General features: G+C 38.5%; 1 protein-coding gene across 9 annotated transcripts in view; it reads right to left on the reverse strand.

The window, feature by feature from the left end:
* Positions 1-18,431, reverse strand: part of NPNT (nephronectin) — a 76,379-nt gene that overhangs the window by 29,257 nt on the left and 28,691 nt on the right. For 4 of the 9 annotated variants that reach the window (XM_043870976.1, XM_043870969.1, XM_043870970.1 and 1 more), the window contains 4 exons: positions 12,116-12,208; positions 7,561-7,653; positions 2,515-2,634; positions 1,077-1,196 (listed from right to left, as the gene is read on the reverse strand). In XM_043870976.1, coding sequence (XP_043726911.1) covers positions 1,077-1,196; positions 2,515-2,634; positions 7,561-7,653; positions 12,116-12,208 — 426 coding nt within the window. Of the gene's footprint in view, positions 1-1,076; positions 1,197-2,514; positions 2,635-7,560; positions 7,718-12,115; positions 12,209-18,431 lie in introns of those variants that run through there. The other 5 variants (XM_043870971.1, XM_043870972.1, XM_043870975.1 and 2 more) reach the window with 2 other exon arrangements.

The following is an 18,431-nucleotide window of genomic DNA, read 5'->3' on the forward strand; positions in this document are numbered from 1 at the left end:
ATACATTCCTCATTCCTCACCATGTCTTGAGTGACACTGTAATAAACAGTCCTCACCTCTCTCACTGGCTGTAACTTAAGCCATCACCCCTCATACTGTGAACTTAAGGGTATGGTCTTCTTTCTTTCCAAACCTCAAAGAAGTCAGCCTCTCTTTCACTGCAGTGCTCTCTAACATGTTCACCTGATTCTTCACATGGCCAGCGGTCCAGGCCTTACTTTATGACTCTCTTGACCATTATTTTCTAAAACAGATCCTTTCTGATTTTCACTCTTAGCACCTCATATTAACAGTTGGTATTGTTTGTAATTTCACTGGATATTTCTTTCTTTTCTGTCTCTCCCATTAAAATATAGGTTTTGTAAGGATTAAAATCTGGTCTGTCCATTACAGCCTAGTACTTAACAGGATCTGGGATATAGAGAGTACTCAATAAATACCACTCGAGACCCCAAAAACCTCCATTCACTCAGTGCTTACTACATGCAGGGTACTACAAGGTTAACTTACTAGATGCTAAGCTCTTTGCATCCATGATCTCATTCAGTCCTCACAAAGGTTCCATGTGGCATTACTCCCATTTTAAAAATGAGAAGACTCAAGCTCAAAGAAAGGAAGTCTCTTACCTAAGGTTACATATCAAGTCTCTATGACAGAGCCAGGTTTGAAATCGAAGCCCACACTCTTATCTTTACCACCTTCCTAATTTACAGGGGAAAAAAATTGAATCCTTGAGCACAGTACATACAGTCTAGCCCTGTCTACCTGCTCAGCGTCAACACTCACTGCCTCTTATATCCTAGAAATACTGAGCTTTTCTTGTTCTCTGAACACTGTGCTCCCTCTAAACTTCATCGCCTCTGCACATGCGGTTTCCTCTGCCTGAACCATCCTCCTGTCCCTCGCAAGGTTTTCAGAGAGAGAGGAGGTCCCCCTGTGAGACATGTGATATCCTCTCAAAGGCAACTAATTACCTGATGTTATTTAACTGCCCTTTTCCCTTCCCTCCATCACATTTTATTTTCTTCCTTACCCTCAAGAGGCTGCTGACAGAGATGCTTGGTCTTACAACTCACCCACACAGGTCCTCCCATCAGGGGCCAGCTGGAGGCCAGGAGACGGGCACTTGCACCGGATTTGACCTTTGACAACATCACAGCCATACTGACAGTTTGCCATGGAGCATGTCAGGGCACCTGGAAAGACAGTGACTGACTGACTCAGAGAGACAGAGAGCGTGCCTGGGACCTAAAATAACAGTTTTCTACTTATCCTGAAATCAGTGACACTGAATCAACAATGAAGACAAAACGGGCTTAATGCTCCAACAATCTAAAAAAAAGTCAAAAATAGGAGGAAGGACACAGAGACCTTCTTCCCTCAGAGGTGATTAAGAAGTGAACCAGTTTTGTTAGTATCTGGGGAAGACCCTTAATGCATCTGAAGAACTAAAAGACAAATGTAAAACTTAGAAAAATTATCTGGAAATTTTTCCAGTGGCCAAGCCAAATAGAAAATTGAGGTTATTTTTCCAGATTACTCATATTAAGTGCTGGTCTTAGCTAAAATATCCAAGTAAGTGTCTCAACCATCCCTTAAATGTCTCCAGGTACAGCACATTTCCCAGTGAGTTGTACAAGGATAGAGGATTCTAGCATCCCTCCCACTTGTTCATAAGCATAAACTCGCCTCACTGCAAAAAGTTCCATGGTAAATATGAAATGATAAATAAAATTAGCTAACCTTTTTATTTTATAAAATGCAATCCAATTAGAGATAGCTGATACCTACTGATAATTAACTGATCTAGCTGATAGTTCAGTAAAAATAAAATTCAAGTCATTAACTATTAGATATCCTATAACCGCAACCTCAATTCAACATTCAGCCTGCAGAGAATTTTAGGCCATTGTCCATTTATAAAACACATCCAAATGATAGTAGGAAACATCATCCATTTCTTTCTTACAAAGACACATGTGAAATCTACTTTTAAGTTATTTTAAGCTTTTTTTTTTTTTTCATTTGACCTATGGTTTTTCAAGAAAAAAGTCATAACTTAGCCTTCAGACTATTATCAAGAAATGTAAAACTGAAGTGAGTGGGTACTTATGGGTGGTTTATACTCAATAACCAGGCTGGGTGGATTCCCTACCAGCCAACAGTTTACTGTCCAGCCTTATGGAGAGCACAACAGTCCTCAAATGGTCACCAAGGTTCTTTTTCTACATGGAACAGTTCTAAAACCAGATGGAAGACAGGGGGAAGTGTGCTAGGAATAACATCAGAAGACCATTTCCAAATCAGTTTGACGCTGGCACCCATGGTAAAAGAATGCTAGACATCTACAGTGGGCAGCTCTCATCCTGGTTTTCCATTCCTCAGGCACACATACAAACACGCGCTCACATCCTGCTTCGGAGGAGGGTTAGGAGGCCACTTTCACACACTTGCAGGGCACAGCGTGCAGTCAAGCCCAGAGCACTTATAAAGCAGTTAAGATTCTTGACATACTTGAGCAGGACCCATCCGGCATAAGCATGTATCCGTTGAGACAATAGCACTTGTAGCTGCCGTAAGTGTTCATGCACCTGTGCTTGCAGGGCCGCGGCTTCAGGCCACACTCGTTTAGGTCTGAAAAGAACGGGGTGGAAGCAGAAAGATGACAAAACCTCGACACCACTGCGAACCACTGAAAATGCTTCTCTATGCTGAAGAATGAAGGGAAAAAGTCAATCAAGCTACAGTAACCAGCCGTAAACATAAGACTGTTTGCTCACAGTGTCTTCATTTTAATGCTGGTTACATTAGAGCCGTGAAAAGTCCCCTATCAAAGGTGACTGGAAGCCTTATAACAATGGCAGGCTGTGTGAATTTCTGGGGCTTAAATAATCTAACGTGTGATCTCTGTTTACAGAGGACAGTTGAGATTCTCCTCACTGACACATACATGGTTTATCAGCCCTAGAAAGAGCAGTGCACACACCATCTATCTGACTTCAACATCCTCAAAATATCTGGGGTTATACTACTAGATTCACTCTACTTCAATTTCTTCTTGTCTCTGTTTAAAGAAGAAACTGTGTGAACCTATCTTAGTTTACAGAAAGTATACGGATTTTTAATATTAGACTCCTTTGACCTTCCTAAAGAAAGGCTACTCTTTTTTAAAAGGATAGAAGCTCAATGAATTAGAGTGATCACTGTTGAGGTTCCTCTTATTCACAGTCTATAAACTGATCTCAGATTAAAGAAGAAGCTTCAGTCTCCTACTATAGTAAAGCATTCGAAATACAAAATAAACTTAAAAAAAGATCCTCCAACATTATTTTCATTCATTCTCCAGTTGGGAAGGGCATATAGAAATACAAATGGACAATACGTAATGGACTATCATCCTGTATTTTAGGTTTACTGGTTTAAATATCAACATGAAGGGAGTTAATGAACTTCACGTGATACTTTTCCAGCCTCAAGCGAAAATAAATCTCATGACAAATATACACTGAAACACTAATGCCCCAAATACAGATTTCATTAAAAAGAAATATGACATGTTTATTTTGTCAGGACTGCCAGCAAAGGCACCTGATTAGCCTAATTTAATTATCTATTAATCCATGTCATCAAATTGGAAATATATCTAGTTACAAGTTGTTTTCAAATCTAACTAAATTTAAATCTGAGCTGCTCATTTATTAAAAATCTATACATATTTATATACTTAATGTAACCAAGTACATTGTTTTTGAAAACCATCAAATAGTTATTTCATATAAAAATTTTAAAACTATTTTACCAACTTAAAACTATTTTGCCGACTTAGTCTTTTTTCTAACCTTAACAAAACTGTAAGCAGATCCCCAGCTGGGTGAAGCCTGGGGAGGTTACATAAATAAACCAGATACCTTCATCATCTCCTGTGCTTTCTTTATTTTTAAACTTCATACACTCTTGCCCAGTCAAGGATATTCAAAACAGAATCATAATTAAAATATTTTTCAAAAAATTTCCTCAAAGAAACTATTTTGCAAAAAATTGTTAAAAATCAGTAAAATTTTTAAATCAATAAGACAGAAATTAATTCCACTTCTTATATTCTTATACCTTGTATTTCAATATTTATTAAAAATTAGAGTCAAAGTCTTTTCTCAAGTTCTAAGAGCTAATTATGATGCCTAATGTGTCCCTGAAGATTCACACCTCGCTTTGATAAATCCCTGACTGATATTATAGTAAATAGTATTTAAATCTGAATATATTAAGAGAAAGGCTTTGTGATTTAAATATTCCTCTGTACTAAGCAGGAATAGATTAGTACAAGAAAAAATAGAGTAAGACTGAATTCCATACCTCAAGAGAAGTATATTGATGGATATAAAACATGTCAATTAAGAACCCTTAGGTTTACTCTTAAAGAGAATCAGAAACTTCTGTGGGTTCCTGATGGGATTGGCTAGATGTTTATAGCACCAGGCAGCTCGTATACAAGGCATATTTAAGCCAATGGAAATGTCTGCAGACACTATGGCCATGAACTAAAGCTGATGCCCAGCTGAGGCCGTTCCAGTCTTGGTGAATCAAGTGCCCTTGAGGATGGCCAAGAGGGTCTTTACAACTCAGACTGGGGTTGCTGGTGGTCTTCCATCAAAGTTATCTTTCCCTACCCATAACAAAAAATACATTTAGGGGTTAAGAATCATAAAACTGAAAGGAAATGAACAATCAGTAAGATATCATAATTCCTATAAAAAAGACCCAAACAAACCCGAGAATCACCTATGAAATGATATGGAAAATGAAATAAACATGCAGTATTCAGGGGGGCAAATATGGAGACACGTGTTGGCTATTTTACTATTATTAAATTGACACATAAGTGTCCAAATAGGCTGAAAGCAATTTGAGAAAGCTGCATTCTAACAGCTGGTGACAGGCTGGGTGACACCCCCTGACAGCTGGCCGCTGTCCACGTCCTCAATGACTGCCACCATCGCCCCATCTGCCACACGAAAGTCTCTCCTAAAAATTTCCCACTGACCCTTACAAAACCACTGCAGAAATGATGAAATAGAATTCCACAATTATCCACGATTTTCAGTATTTACCAAATATTAGAACTCTAAGGTAGGGCGCTTCAAAAGATTAAAAGCATCTGGTGTCCTGTGATGAACTTCCTTTTCCTCAATATTCTTTATAGAGTTTCTAGTCCATGATTACTATATTGTACTTTATTTCTGCCTGCAATGCAGGAGACTCAGGTTCAATCCCTGGATTGGGAAGATTCCCCGGAAAAGGAAATGGCTACCCCTCTAGTATTCTTGTCTGGATAATTCCATGGATAGAGGAGCCTGGCAGGCTACAGTCCATGGTGTCACAAACAGTAGGATATGACTGAGGAACTAATACCTTATTTTCTTATTGACCTTATAAAATTGAGTTGACGTTTCCTGCTTCCAAAATCTCTAGAGTAATAGGCCTTGTAACATTTTTATTACTATCAAATTAAGTCAGAAATTTGAAAATGACACTTCCAATTTATAGGAACGGCTCCTACAATAACTAGCAGATTATAAAGAACAGATTATAGCAGATAATAATTTATAGCAGATTATAAATTCCCCTTGATCACATTTCTCAGATCACTCTTGGAAGCTGACAAAAGAATGTAGGAAAGAAAACTTGTGTCTTTATTTTAAATTTACTTAAATTTTGCTCTTTCTGTAGAAGTTTGTAATGTAATATACTTTGTAAGGAAAATCTATTATAAAAAGATGAATGACTTCTATCATGTACCTATCTTATCACATCAAGGACAGAACTTTACAATTAAACCACTTACATTCAAATACTCATATTGTCATATACACAATTCTTAAGGAGTGTCTATTACAGTCAGGAGTATATTTAAGCAAGTGGGTGAATTCAGGAGCTTGGATTGGGGGAGGGGGGAAGCGGGAAGGAGCTGGTTCAGGACAAAAATGCAAGCTGCATAGCATTATAATTACACTTCAGGAAGAAAAACGAATCAGAAATTTTATTAGCATGCAGACACTGAAAATTAGCTTGAAAATCTGGAAGAGATTCATTGAGTAAAATAATGCCATGGATTTTTAAGGAATATCATCTTTCATTCATTTAATGTAATTTGGACCCTTTTTTTCTTCCTTTGAGGCTTAAACTATGCAATGCCTCAGAAGTCTAATAAGCTTTTGCATTTTGTCTGACTCAAGTAGAGGTCACAGGCAAACAGACCTCAGTATGTCAACTGTTATAACTCTTACCCTTAAATTTTCAATGATTCTGAAATTCATCCTATTGCCCTAATTTCTTGATCCAAATCAAGTTCCCTATAAGCACAGGCAGTAACCAATAATTTAAATGAATTTAATTCAGTCATTCTAAGTTTCTAAATTTATGAGGGAGGAAAAAAAGTCTTTCAGAAATACTGTAAAGTTATACTGCCATTTAATTTTTCTACAAAACTTTCCAGCCTAAAGAAGATGTTAATATTTTTGGTGTTTCTATTCTCACACCAGCCCTGCAGGTGAAAAGAACAGGAATTACTCTATTATTAATTGGTATGCTAAGATTTGCTCAAAATTATAGAGCTACTTGGGACTTCCAAGGCGGTGCTAGTGGTAAAAGAATCTGCCTGCCAATACAGGAGATCCAAGAGACACGGGTTCAATCGCTGGGTCAGGAAGATCCCCTGGAGTAGGAAATGGCAGCCCCCTCCAATATTCTTGCCTGGGAAATTTCATGGACAGAGGAGCCTGCAGGGCTATAGTCCATGGGACTGCGAAGAGTCAGACATGACTGAGCACGATGACAGAGCCTCCTAAGGCCTGTGCTGTAACCAGACTCAGACTTTCTAATATCACAAGAAAGTGAAAGTGAAGTCACTCAGTCATGTCTGACTCTTTGCAACCCCACGGACTGTAGCCTACCAGGCTCCTCAGTCCATGAGATTTTTCAGGCAAGAGTACTGGAGTGGGTTGCCATTTCCTTCTCCAGGGCATCTTCCCAACCTAGGGATTGAACCTGGGTCTCCCACATTGCAGGCAGACGCTTTACCATCTGAGCCACCAGGGAAGCTGGTTCACCAAAAGAGGGAAGCTAACATATGGTCTGATTTCCAGGTGACCTAAAACTCTACACCCCAAATGTGGTGGTGGGGAAGAGGACTTGCACACTTCTAAAATCTATTCAGCAGAAGTCATCAAAACCCCAATCTCAGGTGCTGTGGAATTCCTGACTTCGCCTACGTAAGAAAACAGAAGCTACTTTGTCATCTGATTCTCCGAGAAACAGTTTGAAACTCAGAAGAGAAGAAAGGCAACGGGTACGTGAGGCAGGGGAAGGACAGCAGAGGCGCCAGGCTTTTCAGAGCACAGAGAGTTGGCACCAGGTGACAATTCCTGCCACTCGCTTCGCATGCTCAGGACACGGAGGACTGGGTGCTCCTGGGGCGAGCCTTCAGGACCCCGGCCAGAAGTGACAACACCGCAGGAAGCCGTGCAGGTGGGGGGCAGGCCACCTGAGGTAACGCACGCTCACCCCTTGAAGGCACACTTGTGGCTTGATGATCCGGGGGCTGTAAAAGAGGCTGTTCACTGCCTTGGTCAAGAGGAGTTGGGTAGAGGTGTTCGTCTTCACACCAGGAAGAAGGTAATAAGAGTCAACTTTGAACTGATGTCATTTTAGCCCTAAAAATCTTTGCAAGTATACATTAAACAATTACATAAAGTTGGTGGAGTTCAAAAAGAATGCTTTAGATACTTTACACAAATACCTTTCTAGTTCTTCTCACTTCTCTTTGTCAGTTTTAATTTCTGTGTTTCTTAAAATTTATCACTGCCATCTTGTTTCCGAAGAACACACAAACATTATAAGATAACGATCCACATCTTCATATCAACTTTTTTAAGCACACACACAAAAGAGATGGCCATTTTTATGAGGCCATTTTTAAAAAGATGATTTTAGTCATCAACGAAGAGAAAACTCAAAGATTATACAAAAATTGACTATAATCAACCTGCTCTGTTTAGGTACATCTAGGTCTTAAATGACCAACTTAATATCTTTTCCTATATTAGTATGTTGTACAACCGTTTAAAACCTTACATAATCATGCATAAACTTATGATCTGCATAAAGATCTCATTTAAATAAGTAACATGATAGACCACTGATGTATTCATTCAGATGTAAGAACTAATGTCACATTTAGGTCACTTTTAATTAGAATATACGTAAGACACCCTGCCCAGACACAGATAGGATTGAGATATCAAGGGTTGGGGGAAAAAAAGAATATACATTAGAAGCTTTCTGCAAAAAAAATGGTGTTGCCATTATTAGCTTACCAAAATATTATGAGTAGGTCCCAAAGTAGGCAATCACATCCTGTTTCAAGACTATCACATTATTAATAGCCAGTTAAATTTCCAAATTAAATGAATATTGGTTTCTGGGGTTGAAACCGCACGTCAATCAAAAAATAAAGCCTTAAGAAACTACCTTAATCTTAGTATTAAAACACTCCGACTATTGTGCTAAGGAAGGCAATCAATTTAGACTTAATTCGGAGAAGGCAATGGGACCCCACTCCGGTACTCTTGCCTGGAAAATCCCATGGACGAAGGAGCCTGGTAGGCTGTAGTCCATGGGGTCGCGAAGAGTCAGACATGACTGAGCGACTTCACTTTCACTTTTCTGCATTGGAGAAGGAAATGGCAACCCATTCCAGTGTTCTTGCCTGGAGAATCCCAGGGATGGGGTCGCACAGAGTCGGACATGACTGAAGTGACTTAGCAGCAGTAGCAGCTTACCAAAGTTTACTGTCTGGTTCCCCGGTACAAGATACCAATTCTTTTCTTGGGATAAGGAATTCAACATTTGAAACAAAAACCATGCCAAGAGATTAATAACTGATATTTATGAACTGTTTCTTCTGAAATTATTATACTGTAAAGTACACTGTAAATTCAGCAGGATGTCTTTCATTCCTGAAAATATGCAATGATATGATACATTACATGCCCCAAATAATTCTCTAATGGGAAAGTTATAAAAACACTATTATCTATAATAGTATCCTTTATTGGCTGAGGAGAAAGGGGATTTGTATGGGTACAGAGGCTCAAGGTGGGTGGAAGGGGTGGTAATCTTCATGAATAAAATTACCAGAGAAAGTAAGCTGGAAAAAAAAAATTCTTGCCAGAGTTCAGATTAGAATGAATATGGTCACATCCACGCCTACAATTTTCCATGTGATCTGGCTGTGGCAAATCCAGAGAGTGACCCAGAGGGAAGCACAAGCCATGACCAGCAGATTCACACTAATCTTGTGCCAAGGCTTCTAAATTAGGCCAGTACCAAAGTGGGCCTGCCCTGCTCTTCTGCCCCGGCAGCTCTGAAAGCCTCATTAAGTGCCTGTCATCCGTTCAAGCTGTTCACTCAGCTGTTCAAGCAAGTCGCCAGGGGTGCGTTCTTAAAGTACACAGCTTGTAACACAATTTTTAGTGGATATAAATTTTGCCCTATACCAAAACCTACTTTTAATCAAATGCTAATTTCCAGTTCTGTGGAAATTTATTTCAAGTCTAACTCTTCTTAACATTTCTCTCCTCAAGAAAAAAGAAACCAGGGAATTCCCTGGTGGTCTACTGGTTAGGACTCTGTGTTTCCATTGCAAGAGGCACGGGTTTGATCCCTGGTCAGGGAACTAAGATCCTACATGCCTTATGGTGTGGCCGAAAAATAAACAAAAACACCCTGGGTTTAAAAAAAAAAAAAAAAAGAAACTGCTTGGTTTCTTATATCTCTGAGGAATGTTTTCCATTTTATTAAAATGTATGGTCTGGATAAAATCAGTCTAAGTTAATTTGTTACATAGCAGATATAGACACTTAGTTCTAATATTTAACAACTTTTCTGGGGCTCTCTGGTCTCCACCTGGATCACTGCGACAGCCTCTCTGACCCTGACAAACAGTCCACAGATGCAAAGCATAAAGAGCTATACCAAACAACTCCAGGGAACTCTTTCAGTTCCTATGGTGTTAGGACCAAGGACCATGATATTAAACAGTCACTAAGCAAATATTTCATGTGCACTTATCATGTGCAAATCATTTTGATAAAAATTTTCAGGAACTAAAAAATCAGAGGGACCCCACAAATGGTTCCTGCTCTCAAAGAATGTAACTTGCCACAGTTGCTTACATGGTAAGAAAGGAAAAGAGAGAGATGATCAAAACATGTAGGTTTACTGTGGACTCAAGTTTTATATTCAGGATTTAACTTGAAATTACATTTTCAGTGGGGCTCACTATTTTTGCAGGTGTAAAATCCCACTTTGCCACTGATAAAATCCTCTCCCCCCCAACTATATTTAGTTTGGGAAGGCAAGATTTCAACTCAGTATATTTCAATTTTTCTTAAGAGAAACAGGTATTATTGCAGGGAAAGGTACACAGTAAACTAGTTTTCTGAAAATCAGAGTTCCCCAGAGATGGATCCGTGTTCCAATGATAGTTTTGGTGTCTCTGAATCATATTAAAGTTGCTGTAGCTCCTGCAAATAAATTTAAATGAATTTCTCTGCAATCTCAACAGTGGCTTCTTTTAATACTCTTCTTTGTATATATTCCTGGCATGAGGATAAGGTTTCATGGTGCTGACATATTAATGAAACCTGCGAAGCTTTATGTTCAGCACTTTAAAAAAAGAAGCATGCTGGTACTCTAAGATGGACACTGACAACTCAATAATGAGAACTGAACATGCTGCTACTTGAGAACTTACACTGGAGAGGAAAAATTAAATGGGTTTTTAAAATCAAATGGGTTTAAAAACATGTCACATTTCACTAACATGGATTTCATCTGGTAGTTCAGGAACAATTACCCATACCTTCAAATTTCAGTGGGCCTGATTCTTGTGAAAACTATGTCTATAAATCACAAGTTTACATGACACGCTTCAAGGAACATCAGATGCTGTAGAACAAGAATATTTCAACAGGACCATTTCTGTATCAGATGAGGTCAACTAAGTATCTATGGGACAGTTAGACCCTATACAAACTGTTTCATTTGAGATTTGAAATGCTAGGAAATATTACTTTAGGGAATAAATGAAAAATTTTACTCTTTTTATTTTTGAATCTTTCTAGTGAAATCTAACCCTATCTTTTCTTTACATCTGTTTTTAGCTCCGAATGGTAGAAGGGTTTTGGTTGAAATTAATTAAACAGACAAGCCTTGTCAGCCTTGCAATGCAGCAAATCAGAGGATCACATTTCCAATGTTCTCTCCATCCAAAACTACACTGGTAGAAAGAACATGCGTTACATAGACAACAGCTCTAAGTTGACATAGATCTTTTACCAATTAATTTTGTGAACTTGGACAAAACACTGAGTATATACAATGTCTTGTCAAGTGAAAAATGAAATATTATTTATAGCTTAATTGTAATAAGTAAAATTCTACCTCCTAATGCTTTTGTAGTGATAAAAACAGGTAACATATGCAAAATACCTTAGCACCATGAAGACTAAATAAAGATTTGCTTTTATAAGCAACTGACACCAAATTAAAAATAACTTGTTAGGTTAATCAAAATCTTGATTTCTCAGAGGAACCTTACAAACTGGTCAAAAGTTGAAGGGAATTGAATCACAAAGATTAAAGAGCTCAGATTTGGAAGGGACCTCAAAGTTTCAAGCCAAACCTCCTACCTGACTGAGTATCAAAGTGTTTTCATCTTAGAGAGCTCCAAGGAGGCTAACAGCTTGCTAAAGTTTTCCAAATAGTGGGAGACCAAGGAGGAGCAGACGTGAGGCTTCCACTGACTCTGTCATTTTCTTTTTCAAAATGCATTTTCATAATTAATAGTGAATGAAAGGATGAAATTCTTTACCTGCCCCACAATTAAGTAATTTAGCAAGATTTATCATTATTAGATTTTTATCTTTCAGCGAAATGACTCTCATATGTTTGGGGACAATGGTCATGGAAAAGTGGGCTGCATGAGAACTTAAGTTTCTATATCAGGTAGGGGCAGAGAGGGTTTATGATTGTTTACTTTTCACAGTTTCCCTACCTTGATTGCAGGTCTTCCCGGCATATCCAGGATGACACTTGCACTTGTTTGGCCCGACACATTCACCATGTTTGCACTGTGGCTGGCACACAGCTGTGGAAAGAGGGTATCATGCATTATTTCTAGTTCAGCAGCACGTCAACCATGCAGAATCTGTCATGTACTAGTTTGATAATCAAAGAAAAAACTAAGAACTTACAACAGAGTGAGCAGTAAGCACTGTCTAGACCACACAATCACACACATGTATTTTGTGTGTGTGTGTATTGCTTATATGCGTATTGCTTGGGGCTGGAAATTTTGCTAAACTTGAGGACAATATTCAAATAGCCAAAAAAGAAGAAAAACTGGAAAACTATATATAAATACAACTGATCTTTGTCAATGGTTATCACTTTACAATAACCTGCATCCATAATTTCAAAATGCTTTTCTAAAATATGCTTCAAAATTCTCAATCCAAAGATACTAGTTAAAAATGAACCCTAGATAAATTTCCAATTAAATAACATATATTTTATTGGAAATGATATTTCCAAGTATAAAATGGTTCAAAATGAATTAGAAACTAAAACTCAGTATTTTGGAAACTTCAACTTCAGTATACTTCTGTCATTTTGCCCTTCCTTAAGTTACATCATAATTGCTCATCAATTTATAATAGGCTTCCTATAGCTTATCACAGAAAAGAGGAAGTTCCATTTTACATTGCCAATCTTCCATCAGCTGAGTTTGTCATCATTCAGGACCCCAAAACGCTCTAAACCATCGATCAAATATTTTCATAGTCTTCAATTCCCGCCAAGATACTGGTAAGAATTTATTCTGTTTACACAGTAATTCTCAGCTGGGGCTATTTTGCTGTCAATGGGGCATTCAGCACAAATGAAGACATTTTTTATAGTCACACTGGGAACAGGGTGCCACTAGCATCTAATGAGTATATAGTGATGCTGCTTAACATCGTTCAATGCTCAGATAATTCCCTACAAAAAAAAGTATCCAGCTCCAAGTGTGATGGTACCAGATTGAGAAATCTTGCTCTATACCAAATATGTATATAGTGCTATACCAGATATTAAAATAGATGAAAAATCATTGTATAGTGTGGTCACTGGTCTCAAAGAACTTACAATCTAGACACAAAGACAAAGCAATCATGTTTTTAATTCAAGGTAACATTTATGAGTAAAAATGGTGGCACACGTGGGATTTGTGAAGAAATAATCACATATCCATATAAAGTTGTACAGAAAGCCTCGAAGAGGAGGTCTTGAGGTGGATCTTGAAGCCAGGTAGACAGAGAAGACAGTGGACCATCCAAGGTGTGAAGAGTTATACAGCAAAACGGGCCTCATTGATTTAGAGGAGGCTTATCAAGCCAAAGAGATGGGCAAACACTAGGGGAAGAATAAGAGGTAGACAATCATAGGTGAGTGGTACCAGATCATGATGTTCCCTAAATTTCAGACTGAGGAATATGCACTTTGTCTACAAGAAGTGAACACTTCATCATTATCTTTAGGAGAATTACCTGATAAAAATAACCTGGGAATATTAGCATGGTGATGATATGCAGGATGAACTGGAGTCTGACATGCAGATAAAATGATCTATGTTTGTTGACAGGAAGAGATGGGCTTCACTAACCCCTAAGTGAAGAGCAAATAGGTCTTAAAGACCAAGGGGAGAGGGGTCAACAGTGACCCTGTCTCCAATACCTGACACCTGCTCCCTTCCATATCAGCCCACACTTTTCTCCATCCTGGGAGATGCTCCCATTTTTGGACAATTCTCAAACATCATCTCCTTCAAAACACTAACACTCCTATGAAACTGTTGTGCATTTTATCTTTGGTGCTTTCTACATTTCCTCGTTTGACTCACCAGCCCTCCCTTTGCTGAGCACGCCACACTTCTTTGCCAATCTTACTTTCACACCTTTCCTGCCTGTGTTACTCATCCCAAATGAACTCTGCACCATGACTAATTCTTACTGCTGCTCTATAGGTGTTTACTGTAAAAGCTTGCAGAAAGAAATGATGAGCAGAGAGTCAAGTATAAGTGGTAGAGAAATGCACTGGGGAAATTCATAAAAATCAGATTTTAGATATGGCATGACATTCAACAGAAAGCAGTGAGAAGACATGAACTATCTAGGAGGTCCTTCCAACATTATGTTTCAGTCAACTGTATGGTTTATATGCAGTTTTAAATGATAGATGGTTTATATGCAGTTTTAAAAAGAAGTCCCAGAAACAAGCTATCCTTTATGTGAGTTCCAGGCCCACTCAAGAAATGCAAGTTAAAACATTTTTTTTAATTTAAAGGAAAGATGTTCCATAAATCTTAACAATTATATATGAATACAACCCAAATTGTTACCACAGACACATCCCAAGTGCCATATTGAAAAAAAAAATTAGTAAATAAAAAAAAATTAGTAAATCAACTAGACTGGAATAAAATAAATTTTTAAAAAAGAAGAAGGGGGAAAAAAGTAAACACCTCAAAATAATTAAATTCAAGTCAAGGTAAAAACCTCCCCAAATAACTGAATTTTGAAAATATGTCTAAAACATGAAAAATAAATTTAGAAAGTAGCGCATGAAAAAGTTTATCAAACAATTACATATGAGGCACCCAGGCTGTGTTGCCTTTTGACCCGCTGACCAGCCTAAAGTCCATCCATTTATAGTACTTTCAGGTGCTTTTCAGAAATAAAGGTTTTTATTGTCCCCCTTCCTTCATTGTTTGTTCTGAGTGGAGTGCCCTAATCTCGGGCACATCAAATGCCCTCGTTCCAAGAGGCCCAGACTGTTAATGTTTCCTACATGTTTAGGGAGCCAGTATTTTCAAACAAACTGCTATTTACACTTCTACCTAACAGACTATTCACTGAAGTAACCGACAACCTATATATTAGTCAACAGCTATTAAACAGACTAGGATACTCACAATTTGATGTATCTCTCTTTTTGCCTTACAAAAAGAACACCCTTATTGCACAAAAAGACTTTCTCCTAAGTTATCCTGCTAGCATTAGGTCTGAAATGGAATTCAATACACATGTACTAAATATTGAGTAGATGCAATTATTCTACTAGGCAACTGAGGGGGAAGTGGGGATCACAGAGGATATGAAAACTAACTTTGAAATTTTAATATGTTGGCTGAAAGTTAACAAGAGCTGTGACAGATGAGATGAAAGGCGGGGGGAGGGGCAGAGGGGAACCGTGACTGTGGTCCTAGAAAGGCTTCCTGCAGGAAATGTGATCTGAGCAACACCTGAGAGGGAAGCAGAGGCAGCTGAGATGGGAGACAAAGCCATTCAGAATGCGAGCAAAGGCTGAGGGAAGGACAATGAAGGGCGTTCTCAGGGAGCAGCAAGGCTCTGTGGGGCCATACAGTGTAAAGTGCTTAGAACAGCAGATGGGAGCAAATTGTGTTAAGTCATAAAAGGCACTGGTGGCAGAAACTGCTAGGTTGTCACTAATATTTGTTTTTCCCTTCTTCTTTAAAATAGAGTGGCTTTTTTTTGGAGTAGGCAATGAGCTTATTGTTTAGTCGATGTCGTGTCTGACTCTTTCATGACCCCATGGACTGTGGCCCACCAGGCTCCTCTGTCCATGGGATTCTCCAGGCAAGAATACTGGAGTGGGTTGCCATTTCCTTCTCCAGGGAATCTTCCTGACCCAGGCAGGGATCAAACCTGCATCTCTTGCTCTCCAGCTTTGGCAAGCAGATTCTTTATCACGGAGCCACCAGAGAAGTCCTAAGTAATGAGTTAGCAATAGACAATTATATTCCCTATCCTCCCTGACATATTTGGGTAGTCAAGTGACTAAATTCTGGTCAGCAGAAATTATTGGGACTTTCAGCAGCTTTTGGAGCTTGAAAGCTACTTAAAAAGGTGACTGATTAGTGTATCCTCTGTCTTCTTGCCTGGAATATAGAAGTCATGGCTGAACTACAATGGCTACTATGTGATTATGGGATGAATCTTGAGAACGGAAAAGAGGCTGAACTAGAAGTCATAATATTAACCCTAAGTGGCCATTCTAGCCTTTTAGGACACTGGTCTTTGTGTCAGTGCTATTTGCAGCCAAGTACAATTTATAATACAGAATAATTACAAGTAGTACCTGACTATCCTTGAGCACAAGGCTGTGGAATCTGGACTTAATATGTGTTTACCATCAAGCCAGCAGATGCTGGATACACACTAAGGACAGAACTGTTATGACTGAATCTTAGTAAAGAAACACAACTTGTCAAGTTATCTTAAACCTACAATATCATATCCTTTACAAGTATCTAAAGAACTTCACTGCTACACCTAAAAATCAGATGAGAAAACACAGATCCACCTTGAGATTAGAGAAAAATGCTTCCCAATCTCTGTGTCAACAGACCCACCTTTTGACAACCCACTTCACCATAATGTGAGTTCTCAGTGGTCAGCACACACCAACCTTCACAACTCGCTGTGAACAGCAGGTCAAGGAAAAAAAAAATAAAAATAAGTGGACTATTTTTTTTTAGCAGTCTATTTCAGAATGATCTTCTCAAAACAACAAAAATAGATGAGATACTGACTTATAGGAAACACTGTGTCTGCTGTTACTAAAGGTTAATCAGAAGTCAGCACGGTTTCTCTGAGCTTCCTGTGAATCAGCCACAAGGAGTCTGGGCCACATTTGGTCCACGAGGACCACTGGCATCCACATATGATTCAGCAGCTCAAGAAACCAAATTCAGGTGAGGATCACAGGTAGTCAGTGCATGACAGATTCTTTTCCCCACAAAATCAGATGTTGGAATTAAGGTCAAATGGGCATATCACACTCCAAATTTACTCTGTAACATTCCTACAACACAATCTCCAAAGTGCCCTTAAAATAACCCCTAAACCATTACTTGAACTAAAGAAACAAGTCTCAACTGGCAAAGCAAACATAGTTCTTTAATGGCACATGTTCCTGTTTGACTGCACTCTAAGATTTTCCTCTTAAAAATTCATCCTAACTGATGTAACTGGGGTTCTGAGAGTTGGACAATGTTTTCTGACCCTAAGTTAGACAATGTTATCAAATAAGATAGAGGAAATCAAACTCCCACATCAGTTCTATATAATATCTTATGTAATCTAATCACAGTTGGGAGTCAAGTGCCAACATTTGTTTAAAAAAAAAATAATGAACATCCTGAGTTGTCCAAGCAGATGTTGGCTCTGGAGAGTGGCAAGGGAAAAGCCAACTCAACCTCAGGTGTTGTTGTAACTTGATAAGTACTTTCTTAACGTAAGTAAGATGGTCTTCTGAATCTTAAAAATCACTTGTAATCTTCCTATTCTATATCATGTTGTAACTTGAGAAGTATTTTCTTAATGTAGAGAAGATTGTCTTTCAAATCCTAAGAATCACTGGTAATTTTTGCAGTCTCCATCATGTTGCTATTCAGACAGGGCACCACTAAAAGCAGAACAAAGAAACTGCTCTCCAGGGTGTGTAATCTGAAAACAAGGATGACATAAAGTATGCAAGAGCAGGGCAGAAGAATGAACGGATACAAAACTGGGACATTTCCTAGAGTGCTCATGACACCTAACAAGCTTCACAGAACTCAGATATGGATACACTCATTTTCAGGAAAGAGGAACATAAAATGAGGAGTATCTTTTTCAAAGAGCAACAGGCCTTGGAAGAGAGAGAGTTGCTAAAAGAGGCATTAAGCAAGCCATTGCTGTGTTAATGGGAGCTGGAAGGAATGGAGGCAGAATTTCAGAGGCTCCACTGAAAAGGGCCTTGAGCTTCCTTTATCATAGGTCCCACAAACCCAGAGAGAAGAACCCTATGGACCCCAAGATCTCCAGAGGAAAACAACTCTCCAGCCTCCTAATATCCTGTATTCTAGTGCTGAATATCCTATTTTCAAATCTAAATTCCTTCTGTTGTAAAAACTGGAGTAAAAGTGCCTCTGATTGTTATCATTATTAAAAAAACTATCTGTTAAACGATCTCATGAATACAGAACGCAAAACCACTTTATATGACTGATTAAATTTACCTTCACAATATCCATATAAGGCAAGAGAGAGACAGACATTATCCTTATTTTACCAGCAGACAAGCAAGAGGACAGAAAGTTAAGTGATTTGCCTGATTTCAGAAAAAATTTCTTATAATCTTCTAATTCTTTTGGTATTCAGAAAAACTCCAGAAACCCAGCTTTATGAGTGGATTTGGAAGAGAGGAGAGTGAGGTTATAGTGAAAACACTAACCAGGGAAGGATGAGAGGGATAGAGAATATCAA

Source organism: Cervus elaphus, chromosome 17 (assembly GCF_910594005.1).
Source record: "Cervus elaphus chromosome 17, mCerEla1.1, whole genome shotgun sequence".
NCBI classification, from domain to species: Eukaryota; Metazoa; Chordata; class Mammalia; order Artiodactyla; family Cervidae; genus Cervus; species Cervus elaphus.